General features: G+C 40.3%; 1 protein-coding gene across 2 annotated transcripts in view; it reads left to right on the top strand.

Annotated features, from left to right (window-relative positions):
- sox6 (SRY-box transcription factor 6) overlaps nt 1-25,051 on the top strand; it is a 122,013-nt gene that overhangs the window by 39,003 nt on the left and 57,959 nt on the right. For both annotated transcript variants that reach the window (XM_029497809.1, XM_029497808.1), the window contains exons 5-6: nt 4,999-5,239; nt 7,980-8,190. In XM_029497809.1, coding sequence (XP_029353669.1) covers nt 4,999-5,239; nt 7,980-8,190 — 452 coding nt within the window. The remainder of the gene's footprint in view (nt 1-4,998; nt 5,240-7,979; nt 8,191-25,051) is intronic.

Here is a 25,051-nt window from a genome sequence, read left to right as displayed (position 1 = left end):
GAGGACCAAAGAAGGCGGAGGAGGAGAAGGAAGAGGAGGATGAGGAGGGGGGAAACGAAGGATTCAGAGTGTGAGTGCTCATCGACCCTTCCTGAGTAGGCAGACAGGGACACTTAAGCACTCTCGCACCTGCATCTGCCTTTGCTTTGCGTGGGGGGCAAGGACACCAACCATGCTGTCATGGCAGCTGCATAAGTGTTTAAAGTGAGATACAAGGCAGCTCCTCTAGTAGCATATTATTGCAAATAATTTACTCTACATATTGAGCAGAGCATTGATAATTATTTTGCAAAGTGTGCACTTCAGGTGGGTTCCTTAATTTGCACTGGCTGGCTATGATTTCAGCATGGATTTCAGCTGTGGCAACTGTGGCACTTTCTAATAGAGAGGGCATCAGGAGAGAGAGTGAAGTGAGAGTGAAATGAGGATGAAGTGCTGGTGTAATTGAGTTGACTTTTTGCAGGGGAAGGTCAACAATAATGGAGTAACAATTTAAACAGATTCATTTAGCCAACTTTCCAGTCACTGTGCAACAATTTACCTGGTTGGAAAATCTGTATTTTTCCAACCATGTACTATATTTTTATATCATTATCTATAATTATGTTGTCATCTGAGATTCAAGAGATTAGAATAAATTTTTGTGTCTTGGACTGAAACTGAAAAAGAAAAAACAAAACAGAGATTTACCTGTTTTTGAATATGCAAGTATACTGTGTGTGTGTGAGTGTGTGTTTGTGTGTGTGTGTAACTCAGAATACTGCAAACAGTATTATGAGTTGATTGTGTATCCAGGAACCTGGCTGCTGCACAGCATGGCACAATCACAATGGAGGGTGATAATTTAATTGTGCTAAACGGTGGATTCCATGTCAATGCTCTTCCAGCTGGGAGCTGTCAGGTAGTAATATCTCATTATGGCAGGTGAAGAACCCAGAGGAACCCTACCACGACACCTGTTGGAACAGGAGGAACCCCTGAAGGGAATCACACAGATGATTTTCTCTCTCTCTCACTCAAACACACACAGCATACACATACATGCTTTACAGCTCCGTAACTATTTTCTTCATCTAATTCCCCTTCACTTAAAAATATTATTACAAATGATGCAATTTCTTTTTTTTCCAGGGTCAATGGTATTGTTTGGAAATATATTTAATTAAACTGTAAACTGTTTTTAATAGTGACAGAAAAGTGACAGCACCTTTGCTATTTTTTTATTTTTTTTAATAAGGTGTTATGCCCACTGAATAAATATGAATACGAAGTTGGAGGTTGGAATATTCTCCCATGTTGGAACTTGAAGGTGCAATACGTCAGTAGTGAGACAAATGGGCATGTGGGTGGGGTGGTGGGGAAGACGGTGTGAAGTTACATATCACCATTGTCTATAAAAGGTAAACAGCATGACAGAGCAGATACAGTGGGTGAACTTCAGTCAGCCCCTTTTATGACGAAACAGGAAATGGGATAGCTGAGGAAATATGGTCTTGCAGTCACAAGACACCTAGGATGAGCAGTACACAACACTCTAATACTCACCAATTAAGAATAGGTTGTTTTGCACGATGATGAAACATTATCGCAGGAAACAATTCATGACTCAAAGCATTCCAGGCCACATGAGCCCACGGCTGGAGAACTTGAGTCTTAATCCTTCAAATGTGTGCAATATCGTCAGCTATATATAGACAAGTTCTTTTTTCTAACAGACCCTCTCTTGTCTCTACCTCACTTCTTCAAAGTTGTGGGTCCCAGTCTTAGAGGGAAGGGGCAAGAAGACAGCGTTTCATGCACTTATCGATTAGTCTGGTTTTTTGGTTGTCCATTGTTATTGTGTAATCAAGCGTGAAGGAGGGAGGCTTGTGAAGGACTTCCTATTCATTCCCTGTTTTTTACTGTTTAGTATGTAAAAGCAGATTTTGGTCTTGTTTTCTGAGAAATTGATTCAATTATTAATGTGTAGTAAAGTTATTTCAACAGCACCAGTATACACTGTAGTTGTAGAAAGGCTGATTTTATTTTAAGAGCACGGGGCCAGTGGTGGACGCTGTAAGTAAATATGATCAGATTTTACATTCATCAGTACTACCCACATTCAACTGATCTCTTCTTCGTGTTTTGCTCCTCCTCAAATGTTTTTGTTGTGTCTATGTTGATCTATTCCACACAAACCTCTTTAGATCTCAGCAGTGTGTGATCCCTGCTCAGAATATGAGGAATAAAATACTGTATGGTTGCCCTCAGATATTTTCAGAGATATATTGCTGCACTTCTCCATTTCCCTTTCCATAAATTGAGGTAGTATTGTATGGGGGTTGTCAGAGGTGGGGGTGGGGCAGAGGGGGTACTCCATACTCTTTAGCTGCCTGAGCGCAGCCCTCGCAGCACTGCTAATAAATTATTAACTCCTGCTGACAAATACCGTTATTGAGCCTACCGCAGATCTGTTGCATTCTTTAACAAGATTGCTGTAGACACATGTTACAGGAGGATGGAGTCTCCACTGCTCGTTTTCGTTTTTCATTTCTCTTTCTTTATCCCATTCTCTTACTCATGCCTTAGCAGTTTGACTAATGGCTGGAGACCGAAGCAAAAGTGCCTGAGAGACTGAATATTTTAGCGGTAAAATAATACTCCTTGATTTACTGTGTAATACAAAAATAGCGCTTTGTCCCAGTTGAGCTTTCTCAACTGAGACAAAAGACAGAATTAAAAAATCCATGTTTTCCACATGCAACACAAATGACAGACAGTCTGTATGTGTGTGTGTCTATCGCACTTCTTCCCCTTCTTACCATTACATGCATGCTCTGAACTTTGCTCTGACTTTTGTATTTCAATTAACAGTGCCCAATTTTCAGATCACTTTCTATTTGATATAATTACAGGAAATAATTTAATGGCTGATTAGCATTGAGGGCTGAGTCCCACTAAAAGACACATTGAAACACAGATCGAGGCAGAGAGGTTAATAGACAAGTAGAGAGACAGGCAGTGAGGCACAAGTCCTGCCTTGACATCTACCTGATTTACTTGCTTTGTTTGTACAGCTGCAGAGATACATGAGATAAACTTTGGCTACCATTGTTTAGGTCAGCCTTCACTGCCTATGCTGACCTGTGACTATACCTGTGTGTGTGTGTGTGTGTGTGTGTGTGAGAGAGAAAGAGAATGAGAGCAAGATGGAAAAAAGAGAGTTTTTGTCAGTCAGACTCACAGAGAGTATGAGAGGCGTATAGACTGTGGTATTTGGATATACCAGTGCAAATTTTTTGAAAATAATTCAATAAAGAACTATGTCTGATTTGTGTCACCATTAATTCAGACTTCTCAACAAACAAATGAAGGTGGAACATAACATAGCGGCAGAGCCTTTCATTTGTGTCAGAGTAAATACACAGAAGGGACTAAAAATCTTTTGCCTATTTCTAACATGGAACTGCACTTGAACATTTTTCCATATAATTAATTTTGTGAGTTAAATGTCTTACCATCTTTTAAATCATACTTTTCCCTCTTTTGTAAAGCATCTCAAGTTGCATTTGTTTTGAAAGGAGCTAAGATATTCAGTGGTTGTACATGACTTTGCTTGAGCAAGACCAAAACTATTAGACCTTGTTCATAAAATCCGTTCTGTAAGATCTCATTGCCTGTATCTCACTGCCCATCTTCCAATGTAAAGTGCAAGGACATGATTGCACCATAGCCTGCTTCAACCTTGAGAGGCCCCTTCTTTTAAACCACCCCAGGCCAGCAAGGGTGGAATTAAAGTGTTGTCACACTGACCCTGCAGATAGAGCAGGAGAAGGGTGCAAATGGTGATCAGTGATGAAATGTACCAAGAAATACCCTGAGCATTTTTGTCACATAGAAACAGACCCATACATTCACACCCTCCATTTTTTTTTCTTTCTTCTTTCTCTGTCTCACACACAGTAAAACACTCATCCAGTAGATCGAGTTCAGGATTAGGGAGTCACATTGTAGTTCTGATATCCAAAGTACAGTAACTGAGAAGAATAGGCAGAGCATCAGCTCATGGAAAAGCAGATTAGGGGTTAAGTATGATCCTGATCCCTCTCTCAACTTCACATCAGTAGGAAGCCCATGTTATCCCCCTTTTAATTTATTAACAAATTCATAATGAGATTTGCTTGCGCAGTGCTTAATTTCATTCATTGTAAGACACAGCATGAGTGCAGCCTCATTAATTGTGAGAAAAGGCAGAATTAGTTTTAGATCATGTAAATTCTGCAGCAGGAAGGGTTGGGTTGTAGAAAAAAAAAATTAAATTAGAATGAATACAAGTTTCTTTTGCACCCGATATTGTATGTCAAGTACACTCTTCCAGCTCACTGTATTATTCATGAAAGATGTGACATATTTGTGAATTTTGTCCTCCACTATTAGCTTTTGATTTTGAATGTGCTTAGGGTTTGTTAGCCTTGTTAGCCTTGGGAAACACTGTTACAGCAAAAAAAGTTGATAATTTCCCTCATATGTATATTTATATATATGTATTTAATCAAAGGAAAAAGGTAACCTTTTCACATTTATGTGAATAAGGAGTTAAACTATCTGGGTTAACTTAAAATCTGGACGGTAGTCCCTCTGCATGGTTGACCTACTGCCTGAGTAACTGTCTTGGGGTTTGGGCCAGGACCCAAGCAGGCACACTTCCAGCTCTAGATCAAGCCATCCATCTACATTAAACACAGAATTAGAGACCTTGCAGCCTACTCCAAACTCCCCAGGCCAGGGCAACTACAGACAACCTTCAGGTGGAGCATTCAGTCCATGCAGATTCATCTGCTCATGGGCGCCAACTATAATCCCAAGTTTTAGTCACAATCACTTGAATGGGCTTGCCAGTTGAATATGAAATTCTCAAGGGAGTGGCCTTCCTCTACATGTATTGCTGATGAGGATTTTCAGACAAAACAATATTTCCTTTTCTTGACTCAACTCTGATCCTACTCTCCTTCTTCACAGCAGAGTCATGTCTTCCAAGCAAGCCACATCTCCTTTCGCCTCCGTGGTTGATGGGGATGATGCCATGAGTCAGGAACACTTGTCTTGGGAGAAAGAGGAGAGTGCCGAGGCCCATGGCACGCCACAGCTGCCCCTACACAGTCTGCTACATGGAAAAGCCCATCCTGATGAAATGCAGCCGCTCAGCAGTGTACCGCCAGAGAGTGACTGGGACAGCCTGGTTTCAGCCCAACAGCGTATGGTGAGACATGCCAACGTACTTCATAGGACCTGCTTAAAGAACCCAGGGTGATGCTGGGTAATGACTAATATCTGACAAAATGCCATTAGAATAACATTTCCACAAGAACCACCACGACCTGGAAACAGATAAGCGGTGAAAGGTGAATGGATATTGGATTGGGGGTATGGTTGAGAATGAATCACACACCCTTTTAAAGACGCAGGCTCAACAAGCACTCGTTCCTGGCCAATACTACAGAGTATACATCTTGCTTTCAGTACATGTATGTTGATTTTCTTCTTGTGCTTAAACTGCCAGTTGCCATGCATTCTAAGTGTGAAGCTGTTTTGATGTGATCAGAGCAAAGAACAACACATGCACTTGTGAGCTATAGACATGGGATGCAGGTGGTTGTCTGTGACAGACGGGTCTGAGGTAAAGAGACCCAGAGGGCTTCTGAAGTAGCTCTGCAGTCGGCCACTGAGACCCTCAACACTTCAGCACAAACACATGAATAGGCTCTGTAGCAGACTGCTGTTAATGATGCTGGGGTGTGACAGTGGAGGTAATAGGGAAGCAAAGGATTGCTCAGGTATCATCTTCATCTGTGGCACATTGCTTGATATCAATAACAGGATTTTAGCAAGTTTTAAAAACAAATGGAAAAAGTTTCTCGAGCCCTCGCAATACTAACAATATATAACCTGTATTACCAATATTTATTGTTTGTATAGCACCTTTTAGTGTATGGCTTGTCTGAAAAGAAAAACAATGTCAATGACAAAAAGTCAAGTCATACCAGTCCTGATGGAAAAATATGAAAAGACATCACTGTGAAAAGAAAATCTTGAGAGGGGAAACAAAAGCTCCAATAATCAAATTAGTTAAAATCATGATGCAGTTGTAATCTTTGAAATAATTATAGTGTAACATCATAAGAAAACTCTCTGCAAAGGTTGTTTTATGTTGAAATACAGAAAAAGTTTTGTAATTGTGTGCATGTAGCACAGTCAACAGCACCTTTATTAAAAAATATAGGTCAAAATTTCATCTCTCAAAGCAGATCTTTTACTGAAATAAACCAGACTAGCAGCTATCAAATTACCCTCAAGAAATATGAAAGGGTTATACAAGCCTGCCAACAGACTTGAGTACATCACATAATAAATGGATGAATGATAGCTATTCTAAATATCAACTGTAGAGTGAATGAGCATCTCTATGTTATTGTCTCCCAAAGCCTTGATCTGGTGTCATCAGTAGAGTCAAATAATATTACGTGTAGTTGGAAGTGTAAATGTATCAGCTCAGATTGATGTGAAGAAGTTACCTCAGAAAAGAATGATGGGTTAAAGAAGCAAGTGAGAGGAAGGTTGCACAAAGAGAGTGAAAAGAGAAAAAAAGAGACGGAGAGAATCAGTTAAATGAAGGAGGACAGGGAGAGATAGAAAGAAGAAAAGGGAAAGGCGTAAGGCAAAAGGAATGAGAGTGTTGCCTTTGCTGATTACCTGACTCCACTGCTGTGCCATGCGTCTGAGTGGGCTGTGCCCTGAATCCGAGCCAGCTGATTAACCCAGCACTGCTCCACTCCCCTCAAGCACTCTCCACCGTCTCTGCCACACTGCATAATCATCCAGCACAGGGCTGGGAGGTGCAGAGTAGGCGGGCTGGTCGTGCCACCCTGGCGCTTGGTACCAGATCATCCTACACAGCACTGCAACTCTGCCTGGGGCTCGACATGCCACGCAGGGATGAGAAATTGGCACCGTCAACATTTCCGCCCAGTTTGCTTCATTCTTGACTTTTTTTATTTGAGATAGCCAGTGGCTCCAGACATGGTTGTATCATCAGCCCTGCTGTACGCAATGCTCTGCTATCACACAGCCATTGATTAAAGCTCACCTTTCCACAATAGGTGAACTGTGTGTGTTGGACACAGATCTATGTCATGTTTATTCTCTTCACTACGCAGGCCAGAGTGTAAATCAGAACTAACTGTTCCCTCGTCGGGGAACAGGCAGCAAACTCCTGGCTGCTTAGTTACTTTCTGCATTCTCAGACTCCAAAAACCATAATTAACACCACCTTCTGTCAGACACCACCCTCAGCCATGGTCTGTGTGCTGACTGCACACTCCCATGTGCAGAGTTCCCTTTCCTACCCTCTCCTGTGCAGGCTCATTCTTCTCCCCATTGCCTTCATGTCTATTTGTGCACTGGAAGCACTGAGCCACTCAGCCAGAGAGAGGACCCTTAGTTAAATACTAAACCATACAGAGGTGGGACTGAAAAACAACAGCTTGAGACAGGACACAGATGTACGATGGCTCGAGGCACTCAGCCGAGAATAGGTCTCCAGTAGAAAATGAACAAATTACACAGCAGTCACCCTAACACAAATGCTAACTCAAAAGCAATTTGAGAAATTACAGTTGGGAGGTTTCTCTGTGTAGTCTATGCAGATGAAAAGTAAGGCCTGAGCACATTATGGATATGCCCAATGAAAGTATACCTCATCATTTCATCTCAATTTTTCACTTGTCATATCTCATTTGCTGGCACAGCTAGCTGCATTGAAGAAGTGGCTGTATGAAAGCCAGAGAGGAGCCATTTGATACAGCAAAATCACCCCTGAGCCACAAACACCTAGCAACGACTGCATCTGAACGAAAACCTGTCAAAAAGCTCGATAGAGTCTTGACAGAACACAGTACACCCTCATCATTTAATAAAAATCGCATCCCTTGTTTGTTTTACAGGAATCCGACAGCAATAAAGTATGTTCCCTGTACTCTTTCCGGAACAATTCTACTTCCCCACACAAGCCAGAGGAGGGGGCTCGGGAGCGAAGCGACCTGCTGAGCGGATCAGCGTTTGGAACTCCGGAGCGCCGCAAAGGAAGCCTGGCAGATGTCGTGGACACGCTGAAACAGAAGAAACTGGAGGAGATGACAAAGACAGAACAAGACGGTACTCCCTGTGTGTGTGTGTGTGTGTGTGTAGGAATACCGTTTTCTTACTACATTCGTCTGATCATTCTAAATTTTCCATTTTTCTTTCTGTCTACCTCTTTTCTCTTGTATCTCTCCTTCTCATACATCATGTGGGAACACACAGGCTGGGAATTCTGACGTTACAGTGTTTCCAGTTTGTTCTGAATCTCTTCCAGTGTGACAAAGACTGTGTGGCAGTGCACCTCAGAATAAGTGTGGTCTTCTGCTGTGCCAAGCCAAACTCTTTAACTATAAAACTCATAGTGCTGACCTGATGCCAGGAAAATTACCTCTCTTTATTTTGCTGCACTGAACACTTTTCACTCCTCACAGTTGGTGAGGAGTCCAACTCCAGCACATCTTGTAGATTTTACCTGTTTTGTTTGCCTAATGAATTAATCTTATGTAAAACACCATGAAGAGCTCAGAGTTTTTATTTTCCTACTATTACTCGCAGGGGGAAAAAAAAAATCACCCCTGTTATAAAACTCTGTCTCTGTCATATCTGCACCCCATTTCACCCAACACAGTTTTCCCTCCCATAGCCTCCAGTCTGTCAAGAGTATGGCGGAAAAACAAATATTTGAAAGAGCTGCTGAAACACATCCCCCTTCTTAATTAGGGCTGTAGTAATATAACTACATCCAATCAAATGTTAAACCCCCTTGGGAATACATGTGTCTCATTTAGTGTCTGGGGTGCTCTTAGCTTAAGCACTTCATCAGACGAATAAATTAGACCTCTGTTAGCCTAAAAATAATTTGCCACTTCTTTTTTAAGTGTTCATTTGGTGATCTTTGTATCAGAGCATCACAGGCCTCTCAGCAGATAATCATTTATCCACATGGTGATATGGGGACTGATTATTTTGTGGGCTTGTTTTGATAAGGAGAGAGAACAATCAGTCCCCGTTCATCTGAACACCAATAAAGCAGCAATCATTAAGAAAATGAAAAGTTGGAACTAATGAGTTGCATTCAAATCCTCAACCAATGTCAAAATGTATTTGAAAGGTTAAACACACAGAACACATTAGTGCACGTAAGAATGCCAGTATTTAAATTCCTCCACCCATGCCAAAATGAATGAATGGCTGAGGGCCTCATTCTGACCGTTCGTCTGTCCAATTCCTCTGGACATCATCTCTCAGTTGCGCCTTGAGGGAATTTCACCAAATTTGACACAGACATTCCTTTGGAGCTAAAGATGGCCTGATTAGATTTTGGCGGTCAAAGGTCATTGGTTCAAGGTCATAGTGAACTCATAAAACAAGTTTTTGACTGTAACACACACACATGCTAATTCAACACAAATGTCTAATGGGATGAAATGATAAAGTGAGGATACTTTACATCCAAGGGTCAAAGGTCAAATTCACTGTAACATCTGCCCATTAATCAGTGCTGTAACTCAACAAGGACAGATTGTGTCTGTAATTCTTGCAACACGGCTGGTTGGTAAATTCATACAGACACAATCTTGTTGTTCCCATTGAGGATATTTATACTTCAGTAAAAAAAAACCTAACCCAAAGGCAAAACAGCATCATTGATATTAACAATCATGGGCATCACTAGACCCCTTTTACTGGGGCAGTATAAATCTGGTGTGCCTCAGTATTATTTCAACTTTAACCTTCTGAATCCCATGACCCCTGGGTCGTTTAAAAAAAAAAAACAACATTTTTTTTTCTCAAGCCAGCAGAATAAAAACAGACAGAAGCTTAACTTTCTCATGGTCTTTGAACTCATCACTGCAGTGTACTGGTAACATAAGTTCAGGTGTCCGCTGAATCAGTGTGGGCTATGGAAAAAATTATGAAACTAAAATAAGTTTTAAAATGGTACCTATCATTGCATTTTGACAGAAAATGTTTTGGCTGGAGCGGAGAGAGAGAAGCAACGGAATAGTTTCAGGGAGGTAAAACCAATAATCAAACTATCTTATGGTAGACAGGGCACCCCCAGCTGTCAGGTCAGTTTCATTTTTGGCCATTTAGCCTGATGCTTATTTATTACTATCATTGTTTAGTATAAAAGAACAAAGTTTTCTTTTAGGTTCTGTAATTTGCATACAATGTATGCCTTTCATCTTGTAAACTGGTGATAATGTCCATGTATATTGGGTCAAGTTATGTAAATAAATATGTTAAATAAACATTTATATCGCAGCATGTTTACCATTCCTAATCCTTGAACCACTATATGGGATTAACAAGGGAAGTTTGTGTAATGCCTAGCCGTGCATACTCGCATGTGACAGACTTTCAAGAAAAAAAAGAAAGAGAGGTACGAGGGATGGGGGACCTGTGCCCCGGTAGAGCTTTATGTATTGCAACACCCCTGTTGGCAATAAGGCAGGTACATTTGCCTCTGTCAGAATTTTTCATGCTTTTCAAGTTTTTTAAGAGCTTTTTCTGAATAGTTAAAGAAAAAAAAAACATCTTAGGCTGCCCTCTGCACCTTGCAGTGTTCTGATTAGCAAAGAATGTAATGTTCTGCTACTATATCTTCATTTTACCCCAAGGTAACAATATATTTCATTTGTGTCTTGTTACTTGCAGAGTTGATTTTCTAGGCAGTGTAGCGGTGGCGGGTGTTATGGTAATGAGCCCCAGCTGGTGAAGGCTGGTTGTTGCAGTAATTTAAATGGTCAAGTGCAGCTTGTAATCCAGGGCCGTATGTTAGCACAGGGAAGAGAGGGTGCTTTAGAGTGCCATACAGCTGTTTTAATCTCCTGTTAATAATAGAGACTTGGTCTGCCTCATGCAATGTGCATCATCACCACCAAAATAAACTCCTGTGTTGCATGAAATTAGTTTCTAAGCAAGGAATACAGCAGAAGACAAGGCTTACAAAGTTCAGTATGCTGTCCCCAAGAAGCAGGAACTGAGAGACACTCTGTTCATGAGAACCCTCGAGGAACCATCAGTGGTGATGATCACTGATTACTGTAAAATGGAGTGAGAGGGACTCTTAGAAACTGCCAGAGTGAAACCTCACAGAAATCTTGACAAATCATAATCTTATGCTTTTGTTTATGGAGTGACAGAGTTGGAAAATGAAAAGGGCAGGATTATCCTATTAAAAAACATACAAGAAGGTTGGAGGAGCCATTTGTTGTCTTAATGATGTTGCTAATGTAACACAGGCAACAGCGGAGCTAAATATAAGTGGGACAACTGTCGTGCCTCATTCGGCTGCTTTGTTGCCTGCCTGGTCAGGATCACCAAGGTCCTAAGAGATTCCTCACCATCTGCTACTATTCTTCTATTGGAACTTGCTTGCCTGGTCAAAAAAATTCATTGTCTTGAGGACTGCCATGCTCTGAGGATACACATCATAACCTTAAGGGGTCTGTGGTAGATTCTCTAAACAATAAGTAGCTTAAACTGGGTGACATGAAATCCACCTTAAACTGAGTGAACACTGTTGGATTGAAAAGCTTTCTGAATATGGCATCTTAATACAGTTAATAAAGTTTAGAGTAAAGTCGTTTGTTTGTCGTTTTTTTTTTTTTTTTTTGTTGTTAAGACAATACAAAATCATTAACTAATACTAAGTCTCAGATTTGCTTGCTTTCCACTCAAATAATATTGTTGGCCACTTTCCTTCATTGACAATGATGCTTTACAAACACTATGTGATAATAAAGTTGCTTTTTAGCATTGTAGGTATAATGCCTCCATCCCCTCATCTCTATATAGGTGTACCCTTTCACCCTTTCTATCCGTCCACCCTTCCTCTCCATGTCTGATCCTTAAAGTGCTTTAAGTGCTTGTGACTGTGCTAATGAATGAAAATGTTCCCCCAGCAGCAAGCACTGCATTTAGCTGAATAGTCACCTTTGCTGTAAAAGCTCTTTTAGGCCCAGTTGCCAGCAGGGCTAACGATTGTGCCCCATGTTTATTTACTATGTATTGTAAATGCATTATTTATGGATAACTCTCCAGACAGCACTTGTCAAGAGTTAAAAATGTCAGTATAAAGTATTAGCGGAAAAAGAAAAATAGCCACCATTATAAAAACCAAGGTGACCTTGATTTGATTCACATGCAATTAGAACAGTTTAATATAATGCACTAAAGTATGAATCAATACCATGCAAGTCAACATTGAAATACTTTGTGTGTTAAGGCTTTATGATTGTCCCCAAGACAAGGACGACTAACTGGGCTTCAGCTTCCTGTCAGAGATTTTAGGAATTTTCCTGGGCTCAGTGTCTACTTGTTGAGTACTTACCAATCCAGGGAGCACATTTTTTGTCACCTGTGTGTCACTGAGTGATTTGCTGAAACAGAAACAGGGTCTTTTTTTTCTATAGGCCTAGGGAGCAAATTAATAATCTCAGTAAGGGACATACCTCCAAAACACATATATTTAACATTTGACAGCGGAGACTATACATATATGGCTTTCAGCCGGAAATATTGATCATATCAAACATCTTCTTGTTTGGAAGAAAAGCAGATATACGGTCCCATTTATTAATAAAACCAACAACGAAAAGCAGAAAAAGGACGCCCTTCCTTAAGACTACAGCTGTTTTCGAGTGAATTCAGAAACTGCTCAAGCAGATCATTCAACACCTGGAGCCCTTTGAAAGAGTCATGGCTAATTAGCCTAGCAAAGGGGAGCCATACTACCATTCAGCCAAACTGCAATCCCTCTTTAATCTCAGGTAGAATGATATTTAATGATTGCAGAAAAAAAGAGTTTCCCTAACCATTGCTTTTGACAGAAAATTGTACAACCGGCCTGCCACTGTGAATCCATTGTGTCTGGGCATACAGTTATATGTGTGTACTGTCCCTGTGTTACCACTTAGACATCACTTCCTTTTCCCCAGCCTTTATCACCTTTCCACTATTTGTAAGTGTGATCCCCCTGGCTAGGTTGTGTATTATCACTGTGTAATGACTGTGTGGTAGGCTGAATGTGGGGATGTGATCAGCATTGTGTGCATGGCCCCAGGTCATTATCCTCTATTACAACAGGCCATGTAATGGGATTCAGGGAATCGGTGAAAGCTTTGGGAGTGAATAGGATCAGCCCTAAGCCTGTGGTCTGATTAGCACTGATGAACTCTTGACTCTGTTGTAACACTGTCCCCTGTCAGTGTCACAGTCTGTGTTGACTCCACATGGAGGTTCAATGGAAATTGGATGCAGGTGCTTAATAGGACAGATGGAGATATTTTTGGGAATGCATTTACTTAAAAAATGCCATAATTCTGAATGGTTTTCTGAAGTATATACTGTATATATTATTTATTATATTTTGAAAATACATGCTTCCCCTCCCCCCAAACAGACTGATGACTTTCTCCTATTCTCTCTTAGCTCCCTCCTTCTCCCCTCTCCTCTCATCCCAGCTGCCATGTCATCTGGTTCTGCCTTATCTCACCTAATTAATAGGAATCTTTGTTATAATGATCTGAGCATGAGCCTCAGATTCTATGCATATGCAATGAGGACTGGAGATCCAGTTGCCTTCGTTGCTGATTTTGAGGCATTTTTCACACATAGATGAAAGCTGCATGTGAGTGCAGCATCCTATCAGGCAGGTTAAGGCCTGGGCCATCCTAGCAGGACACATGCATAGCCAAACATCAGTCAAAGACTATTTCTTCTGTGTGGCACATTCTCATTAGTTTGAATAATTTCTTTCTTGTTTATTCTGACTATACGATTTGAGTGAGACACATATCAAATAGCTAATGTAGTTTTTTGTGTATATGCGTGCGAATGCTTGCACATTCAGTATGTGCACTGACACACACTGTATGTGCATACTATATGAGGCCTACCTCCTCTCTTTGGGTGTGCGTCTGTGTGTGTTCGTCTTGGCCTGTGACGTACTGCAGTGCAACAGCCCAGCGGAGCAGTGCTCTGGTCTGTCACTTTTGTTTGAATAGGTAATGCAGATCTGTTCAGGCTGAAGAGACATGAGCTGGAATCGCTTGTTAAGACACATGATCAAAAGCGGTTCTCTGCTCTCTGCCAATCAGCCCTCTTGTCACCCTGTGAAGCAGACGTTAAATAGATTTTTCGGCTGTATGCCGCGGGCAGCCTGCCAGTCTGACGTGAACTTTCCTAAAAAAAAAAAAAAAAAAAAAAAAATCCCTGCCCGTCACTCCTCCCTAATCTCACTTTCCCATCCTTTTCCTTGTTCTCCAGCTTGATTTCTCTTTTTCCCGTCTTTCCTTTCTCCCTCTCCCATATTTCCCTTGCTGCCTTGTAACCCCTTACCTGAAATGGATCAATATTTTTTTCCACCTATGATTTGTGCCTCACACCTTTACATCACCACTTACTTTCAGTGACATAGTTGTTCCCCTGCCAGGCTGAAAAAGAGACCAGGGCTAAATGGAGCAGCTATATGAGGGGACCAGGGAGCCCAGACTGCCTGGTCCACTGCTGAATTATGTATTTACTATTGGTTCCAAAACAGAGCCCTCATGTAACATGGACACTTGCCCCTATGACGATGGAGGCCAAAACTGGTTTCACTTTACACAAGCTAAGATGTAGATTTTGTTGCCCCTTTCCAAATGGGAACCCTTTCTGCTGTCTTGGTCATTCAGATGACAAAACAAGCAGCTGCTTCTTCAATGTGCAATTCTTTGCATTCAAGATCACCTTCCTCAGTTCTCATATTCCCATTAGTCAACAGTAGCAACTGCTGTGGAGCATTCCAGGGGCCATCTTCTTGGGTTTCAGCTGTTGAGCATGTCCCCCTGCACCAATGCAGCACAGAACTCCCATTGTGATCGTGGTTTACTGGCTGCACAGGAACCCCTTGATAGTAGGAAACGGGTGTCTCTGAGAGACAAATCACAGCCAGGGTCGCACAGAGGCTTGTTTGTCTTTACATACTCAGACACCCACACAGTAGTTGTAGGTACATCTCATCCACTGCATTTATAATAAACAGGATATAAATATACATGATGTCACTGATTTTCCAATTGCAGTTTGAGACATTTGTAAAACATAGTTGGAATAACAATTCATTTTTCTTTGTTATGTCTGTGACCAACTAGGTGCTGAAATCAAAAGCAGTTCGTAATTGTGTGTCTTTTCGATGACAACATGGTAGCTGAAGGAGAAGAGCACAGAGATGGTGAAAGGCTGAAACATAAGAAGCCATGAGCCACTAAGGCTACTATATTTGTCATCAGGACATAAAACCTTCATTAGGGAAATATCAGTCCTTCAATTAAAAACAACATAAAAGTGGGACATATTCAGACAGAGGAGCAGGAGCTAAGGCAGTCAGAAATGGGAAGAACAGGGTCTATTCCACAACGGGATGGGGGGCAGACAGAGGGCACATGTATCCTGCTGTGTGTGTGTGGGTGTGTGAGAATGCCTGCAGTAGGGTTACACTGGGAGACTTGTGTGCCAGCTCAATATCACTGTCCTAGCTGTCGCATTCAGCTCACAAGCATTCTCCACACATAACTTGACAAAAGAGCCGGTGTCATCTGACCAAAGATCAAAATAGTGCAAGTGTAACTCACACCCTGGGCACAGACAGCCTCTATGGACTGCTAATGATTTCAAAGCACATTGCAGGCTTGTTCTGTAAGTCAGAGGTACGTCAGCCATCCAGCCAAGAGATCTCCCTTGACACAAGCAAACATGACAACTATTGGAGATGCAGCCTATTAACATATTTGCATTGTTTTCCCTAACAGCGAGCATCAGTGTCTTACACTAAACTTCAACATGTTGCCTCTTGAACAAAGAGAATCTTTAATCAGTTATGATGAAACTGATGTTTCTTCTCACTGGTTGCTCTTCCTTTCTCCTTGTTCAATAACATTACATGTGTCAGGAGATGTGATGAGGATGTCAGAGGAAACTGAAAAAATATGGCTTATTGCACTGTGAAGCTTGAGAGCCAATGATAATAATCGTTTTACATGTCTTCTCCTTTTTAAAGTGCATATGGCCTAATTTTTATGTCCACATCAGATGACTGGTCGATATGCTTTAAGATTGTCAGTTGCATATCACAAAGTTCAATCACTAAAATTAGGATTTTGGGGGGTAGCTTTGTGTTTTGTTTTTTTTTTTTAAGAACCAATACATAATTTTTTCCCATGGTGTTTATCGCACAGCTCATTCTGGTTGTTCCTCCTTTGACATTTTCTCTGGGTGGGTGGTACTTAGCTTCAATGAAGGCAACACTGTAAGCCTGTTGTTAGCTTCCCTGTTGTGAGCTGGACCAATGAGCTCAGTCGCTCATGAGAAGCAAATTTCTTCATCTTTGCCCAGCAGGTCTTAGTCCACATGACTCTGGGGAATGAGCCTAGTGAATAGAAAAATATGGCTTCTAATTTTGCTGTCTGAACTTGTGCAGCACATTAAGGCACTTATCTATGGGCAAATGAATGGAGTTTTCTAGGAATTGCAATGCTTAAACCTTACACGTCATGTTATCATTTCTATACTCGGTGGCAATGCAAGAGTCAGGAGGCTGCTTTCCTAACAATTTCACTTGGTTAATTGTGTTATTCACGCTATAAAAATACCCAGGATGACACAATGTCCCCATATTCAACAAAAAGTTGTTTACAATTAACTTTAACATTTTAAAACGTGAGAGGCTTTTTTTATGCATTTTAAAATTCTATTTCATAGAAGCCAGTAACATAACTGATAGTGACCTTTAGTGTAATAGTCCAGTAAGCAGTATTTATGCATCCTAAATTCTGACATGTTATTCAACAAAGTTTGCCTTGAGATCCAATAAATGAAAAAACTGCCGAAGGAGAAATGATTCTCTCATTGTGAAATTATCTTTTTGTTATTAAACTCTACAGCTTATTCACATACTTAAGTAAACTTCAACACATTTAGAGAAAGCTATGCTATGATACCAAAAGCACAGCATATTACCCAGTTTATTCTTGTAATTTGTGCTTTTTAATATCGAATCTTATGGCTCAATCTCTGAGGCGCATCGCCATCATCCAGCATTTATGATGAAATAAAGTTTCGATGTCTATACCAGACACTTGGCTTCACTGCAAATTGTAATGCATTCATGTGGATCCTATTAGTCTCTTTTTGTCCTTGTAGAGTCAGACACCCATTAATTTACTAAATCACACTGAACAGCCATGATCACAGTACTCCACGTTTTCTTCACACATCTATTAATTTAACATAGATGAATAAATGTGAATGTTTTCGAGCATTGATTAGCAGGCAAATTTATATCTGACAGTTAAATTGCAGGGTGCCCAAAAAAATCTCTCCGATGCAAGGTACCCAGTAATTAAATTTTTGTGTAAAATTATAAAATTGAAATCAAGTCCAGATATTTCTCTTCATAATGTTCATCTCCACCGGTGCTGATCCCTTCATCAGCTGGATAACAGAACTTTTTCTTTTTAATGAACCAATTGCACACACTTAAACACGATAACATGATATCATTCTTTAGGGAAAAAAAAAAAAACTATATGGAATTTCAGATACTTTGTTTTATCCATAGCTTTAGTATTCTGATTATTATTAAATCACAAAAGTGTAAAGTAAAAGAAAATTAAATAATTGCATAAAAATTTTGTTTATATTAACACATTTTTATAAAATCTCAATTTCTCTGATCTTGTCTTGTTCCTTTTTATGTATATTATTGTATTTAATCAAAGTAATAATTGTGTTTTCCTGATGAATTTTACATAACTATTTTATCAATAGTTACTTTCAATAGACTCCCTTTGCCACTCGAATATAAATTTTAAAGCAAAGGAAAGGAGACGAGAGGGAATGAAAAGTTCATTTTGCCATCCAAGCATTTAATGGTCCTAGTTCTTAAAAGTGACCTTGTGGGGTAGAGAGCGAAGCAGCACAGCAGCTCCTTCCAGCTGCACACATGGCATCCATCGGGGGCACAATCACGCACAGTCCCAACACCTCAGGCTCGGACATATGTTGAGTTTTATTTCATTCTTCTGACATTAATCCTATTCACCAGCTGTTCTGCCAGCTGCCACTCTCCGGCTTAAGGGGAGATTGCAGTTTTGGGGGCTCTGAGTACTGGTTTATCTTGGCTCCTCATCTCCTCCTCACAAAGTTTTGATTGTTTTTATGTTTTTTGTTTTTTTTGTTTTTTTTTTGTGCCCTCCTCCTACTTCAAGGTTCCTTGAGTTACATGCTTTCCTGCACTCTGTCTTAAAAGTTCTTTGCTTGTTCTTTGCTTTGCTCTCATAGAAAAAAGGGCTAAAGCTGCAATTTGAATTTGAATCTTGGATTTTTCTGGCCTGTGTCCTTTAAGTCTTTGGTCGTGTTTCAAGATATGTCCTAAAGATTTTCATAGAATATTTACTGATAATAATTATAGTAAAGACCTTCTGTGTGGAGGCGAGGTAAAGAAGTTAATGATGCACAATATTTATCATCAGCACACCACTCTCCTGTCTACCTATCAACTTTTCTTAAGAAAACATTTGTAGAGAATCACAGCGCAGAAACTCAGCTTACCCTACAATCCTCTAACAGCATTTCTGTAGGATTAGCCTGGACATGGCCTCAGCCTGTACAGTTATGATTATTGACATATTGAGTCTGACATATTTCACATTTATGTGCATTGTCTGGAAGCATACTCAAGTGTTCTCAATGTCATTTCTGCTGAAGTACAGCCAGGCAGTCTGTGAGCAAGGGCCGCAATGAATTGATCATTGCTCACTGCTCACTTTAATAATTCAAGCCTGATTGCCACAGAGTGCCGCAGTAAAATGGATTGGTAGAGGTCACATGCTTCTCAGCTCAGGAGGTGAAGCCTCTTGGGAATGGTTAATTCATATATGCTTGATAGACACGTGTCCTATTTAGAGAGGTCAGGGTGCTGTGTGTGTACACAGCTTTGTAAAATGGCCAGGTCAACAATGTGGGATTAACTCGTTGGTCAGTGCAGATAAAGGGAGGGATAAGGGACAGGTACCTAGCCACAGAGGTCAGCATGTTTAGCTGCCTGAAGTAAAAACATAAAAAAAGAAAGTTACTTTGAATCTTGCACACTGAATCTTTTTCCAACTTAAAATGACAAAATCACTAATTGGTCTTTTAGTGTACTTAGCATTTAAATCTGTAACCTTCTCTTGTCAATACTATAAATAGAAGCAATACAATTAGATAAAGAGAAGGTAGAGTAGAATGTAAGTTAAAAAAAAGAGGGAGGGAAGGAAGTATGGGAGCAGAAAATGTGTCATCTGTCACAATTTCAGATGAAGCACATCAAGGTTACCTACAGTATATTTATAGCAACTGTTTACATGACCTAATAAGGTGACTAACAGATATGTTCACCAAGTGGAATAATGATCAGGTTTCGGTTAAAGAACCCCACCACGAAGTGCAGGTGCTCCACAATGCACTGACATGTCTCAAGAAGCTGGACAATTTATTTATGCATTCCAGCACTAGTAATTACATATTAAAAAGCTGGAATTATTTAACTGCGCCAAAAAGTCTCCTGGAAATGGCAGATGTTATTAAAACTGTTGACAAGGAGGAAAGGTAATTGCCTGAAAATGAGCGACAACGCACTGTTGTGCTCAGAATGTTTTTTCCCCTCAGCTCCCTCTTTAGCGTTTGCATTGTGCAGCATCACCCGGGTGTGTAACCTATTGCGTTTCAATTGCTCCCTTGCAATTAGTGCCCTTTTTGTCCTCACTTCAATAACGCCATGATTATGGAGACTCCAGGAGTATTTGCAGCATCCAAGAGCTGTTGTCTCAGGGACTACGGGCTGAATGACAAAAACATGTTTTCTCTCTGCATTTCACTTCCCTGCCTGCCTCTAATTATTATGTTTTATTTGGTGTGATGATGGGGTCTTGTTTTTAGTGTGTCTGTGATTAAGATATTCAAAGAACTCCTTGGCGTATCTTAGTTGCCTTTTTTTTTTTTCTTTTTTTTTTATCAATCTCTACTTTTGATTTGTTTCCCATAAGGCACAAAGTGGATAGGAAATTAGACGTCAGCCTATCATTGTCTGACTGAGAGTCTAAGAGTTTGATCTTTTAGATGGAAATTTATGCCTGAATTAAAGAAATATACCACACCTCCACACTGAATGTAGCAGTGAGAGTTAATGGTTTCCTCTATAGCTATTCCAGAAATTCTGGTTTTCTTATTTTACAGTTTAGAGACATTTTAAACAGATAACATAATAGAATGAAATGCCATGAAACAAAGTAAATTTAAAACACTCATATGCTATAGAGGCGTGGTTGACAGTATACATTAGGACGGTATAAATCTTCAAAATAACATTGATTTGTGCAAACTAAAACTCCTGACTGCCTAAGTCACACCGGATATCCCTCATCCAGTTACTTACCTCATTAAACATTACTGTACAGCTTGTAGGATCCAGACTACTGATCATCACAATCATCTACATGGTATAATAAATGACTATATTTCCAGAACAAGATCCCAAAGGGTTTTTTTCTTCTTTTTATGAATTTAAATATTCTGCATTTATTGTATGCAGGACGTAATGTTTATTAAAAATCTTTGTTCGCCACTATGTTGGCACATTTTATTCACCTTTTTGGCTGTTCCTAACCAAACAGGCCTACCTGTCCTAAAAAATCTTTAGGAAACTATGGTTAGTGGTAGTTCCAGTTTCATGCAAATAATCAAGTTTTTTTGTTTTTTTTTTCTTTTTTTACATTGTGGACTTATTTTGAACCCTTATTCCATATGATTAAATTGCAACAGAATTTGCTTTGTAGACACAAATTTATCACAAAAGCCACATTCTTCAGTTGTAATATTCCAGTTCATAGATCTTCTGAATGCTTGATTATAACTGTATTATGACAAATTGTAAAAATTAGCTTAATTCAAAGAGAAGCTTGTTTAGAGACTCTAAACCTCATTTCCTCTGTTTTTCTGCCCTTGCTGCAAATAGCAGTTCCCCTGTTTTCCTCACTGTATGGCCTCTGCATTCTGAGGAAGAAATTATGTATATGGTCAGTGTCAGTTGATCATTGATTTGGTAATTACATGTTTTCCCTCGAGGCTGGGACAACTGATGTACAAGGCCAGTGCTAAAGGGGAGGTGTGTGAGTCTGCTATCCATGACTTACAGCTAAATTGACTCCTTGATAGCCTTCTTTTCTCTGCCAACAGCTTTTCAACACAACAAACACTCAAACATAAGTATCATCTTTCTCTCAGGAGAAAAGTGCGCACAGAGAAGCTCAGAATGTGGTGGCAGACAGTGGAAGCATTTTCATTGCTGACAACACAGGGTAATAAAACACCCACTGCTGCATGTTGTAACAAACCATTTTTGAGCTTTGAAGCAGTCACGGTCTATTGAAACATGATGGTGTATTTTTTGATTTGACACATTTAATATATTAAATCTTTTAGAGATTGAAAACATTGATATGTAAAAATGAAAACAGTCTTTTTTCCTAAGCGGTGCTGGTCTATTGCAATCTTTAACTCACATATTGGACTTCATATTTCCATGGCAATCTGGAGCGCCATTTGAAAATTAGCGTGTCATGAACTTTTAAGATCTGCTTTATTACTGTTCAATCCAATAACAAAATGACAGGATTTGAATTGTTATGTAACTCTGTTCATTTGTCTAGCTGTTGTTTCACTCAGTGATTTGAGTTTTTCTACAATCTGTAATGATCGTGTCAATGCGTGACTTTGTTTAAAGCTGCTCTAAAGTCAGAAATTAGCATATGATTTTTTCCCCTACCTTTTCTTCTCAAGCATAGAAATTTATAGCTAACTAGCTCTCACTGTAATAAATGTATTAAGTTTTTATTTTTTTCTTTTTAATTTGAACACAGAATGATATAATACTGTTGAAGCATACTGAATGAGGAAAAACACACTCAGAAAAAAAGCACAACATATCCAGATTTTCCTTAAGATATGGGAGAGATAGTTTGTGTTAACATGCCTCATAGCTTGACTGCTGTGGTTTGCAGTGAACATGATATTCTGGCAGCATTGACTGCCAGGTGCTGAAAACTTTGTTTATGTCAGACATCATCCTAGTAACATTCTTTTGTTGAGATTTACGAGGCTCATTACCTTTGTTTTTAATACATACAAAAGCTGGTTTAGCCTAATCAAGCCAACACATCACAGCTTAAGGTGTCTCAATCCCTGTGCTTGTTCACCCAAACTAATATAATCACACAATACCAGCAGAGTAAAGATGTATACCAGAGATGACAGTGCTGATATGAGATAAACAAATTGAATCTGGAAGTATAAAGCCAGTGATGCTTATGACTATTCACTTTCTCTTGAGTGCTACTTGGAAACTCCCAGGATAGGATTCAGTGCATTTTTCAGCTCTAGTCCCAGTGAAGAGACAATGAGACCCAGACTGACTTAGTTGTCCAGGAACCATTCCGCTCCAATGGGAACGCGTCTTGGACAGACCCCGCCTGTAGTTTTGTCTTGTATGTTGCTATCTGTGCTAGCTGCAGAGTAGAGGGGGTCTGTGCCAGACAAGGGTCCGTGGGGACCACTGGAATCACTGGGGCTGGAGGAAGTTGGTCCAGGTCCAGTGAGGCGATCTGGGCTTGGTGACAAGCCAAGCTGTCTACTGCAGGGACGCTGGGAAAATGTAAATAAGAGTCTGATAAGGACTATTGTTTTCATTCCATTCTCATCCCAGCTGAATGGCCTGCTCCCCAGCCACAGAGCATTTTATCTCAAGAGGGAGAGGGAAAGAAATGGAAGGGGTGGGGGTGCAAGAGATTTAAGAGCCCCCATAGGAAAATAAAAATAAACTCACAAGACTCTTCCTTGTTTATGCTAATTCCCCAGTATGTGATGTCCTACTTTATGAGCACAAGTGTGTAACTCTTCTTTACACTAAACTTCTGGTTCGGCATTATGTGTCTTCAATGATGATGTTTCCTTTTCACTTGAAAATCAGCCAGCATTTGCTAAAACTATCCAAACCAGTAAAACTATCGAAATGCGATGTTTTTTTTTATATATATATTGTAGATACTTATTATTTTATGGTGAACACAATATATGCCAACTTTACCTCTCTGTCATAACCTGACATTAATTATTATGCTGATACTAACCAGTGACGTTCCATTGGCATCCATAATTTCTCCAGCGAAAACAGACAGACACTTTAGAAACTGAAATAGCATTCCTCCTATTAATCTAAATTCTTCTGATAAATAGGCTGTGGAAGGGTGCTTTGAAAAAAGGCAGACATCTGACTCATGTACTGTTTTTCCTTAAGTGCGCCTGTGCAAAAGTTGCTCTGCTTTCACCAAATCCATTTTTGGTTGCCTGTTTTGTCCACAATGTTTGAACACGGAAAGGTGTTTGAGAGTTATTTTATAGACTAATCCTGGTCATTATTCACCTCTCCCAGGTGGAAAGGAGGGAGGACAGCGATGCATTCCAGCTGTAGTTTCTCCTGTTGGAGGACTTGGCAGGTCGTGTTTGGCCCAGCGAAGGGGATGGAGAATTGAGGGAGCGGCAGCTCTCCTGGGAGGGAGATGGAAAGGAGGGGGAGGACTGGAGTAGAATGGAAGCTGGCACCATATTATCTCCAACAGTTGGTGCATTCCTTAATGATCAAGTGCTGGAGAAGCATCTGTGATGAAAGTGTGTGTGTGTGTGTGTGTGTGTCTGTGAGCACAAGAGAGATGGAGCATATGTGTACATATCAACATATGTTGACTGTGTTTGTTTAATTCCCTGTTATACCACTTTAAATATAAGCCAATTTCTGTGCTAAGGGAAGAAAATGTCATGAGCTGATGTTGTACTGTCTGTCAGAGGATTATGATGCATAGGGAGTATGTTCTTCTGGGAGAGGAAACTGTCACACCCAGGAAGGAGGCGCTACTCCCTCTGCCCTTAACCCCTGTTTTAAGATCTGTGATCTTTGTGCCATGGAGGGAGTTAACATGGACAAACATAGACAATATACACAGTTTTTTCTTTCTCCCTCTCGTAGGGTCAAGGGGACAAACTGTGAGTTGGGAATTGGAAAGTCAATAAAGCAGAAGTAATGTTATAATGACCCTGAGCTGAAGATGTCCTGCCGACCCCCATCACATTGGAGGAAGTGGACAATCAAACAAAATGGTCACTCTGCTTGATCTCTCTGAAAGTCATCCTTAAACAAGGCCACAAGCACTACTGACCCCCTGTTACTCCCAGTTCCTCTGAAGTCAGTGTGTTTGTCAGAGGGAGAAAACAGTGTTTGGTTTGTGGAAACAGAGGGCAACAGATGTTACAGTGGGATAAAAGGAAACAACACTTGTATACATTCTAGACTGTATAAATCTCTCTTTCTGATGTCAAGGGAGATAATGGTGAAAATGAAAGAGTCCACAATACTCCATCGCGTGACATGTCCTTCTGTCTCTCCCCCTGTCTGCCTTTGTTTTGCATTATGTGCAACATGGAAGCACAATCGCATCACAGCTACACAAGTGATGTCATTTGAAATACTAACATGCTTAAGAATTGTTTCCTTTTGTTGCCAGAACCACATTCAGAAATGGTCGCTGTGTGGTTACAATACTGATTATTACACTCCTGGGCTTTGTATTAATAATTTGTGTGTCTGCTTTGATTTTGCATTCTAATCCCAGTTTAGAGAAGATCACATCACATCTTTTGTTGTCCCAGAAGAGCACTGGACACCACAAGTCTTGATCTGGCTCAGATTGGAGGCATATTGTGGAGACAGTAGCTCAAGGTGGAAGGGTGGGGGCTTTTTCGTGCTGCTGGTGTTTGATGGGAACAGGCTGACCCCTAAGCAGTGCAGGAATTGTGGAGG

The sequence above is a fragment of the Echeneis naucrates genome, chromosome 3 (genome assembly GCF_900963305.1).
Source record: "Echeneis naucrates chromosome 3, fEcheNa1.1, whole genome shotgun sequence".
In the NCBI taxonomy this organism is placed as follows: Eukaryota; Metazoa; Chordata; class Actinopteri; order Carangiformes; family Echeneidae; genus Echeneis; species Echeneis naucrates.
Note: the sequence above shows the minus strand (reverse complement) of the source record. Positions and strands in the feature narration are given on the sequence as shown.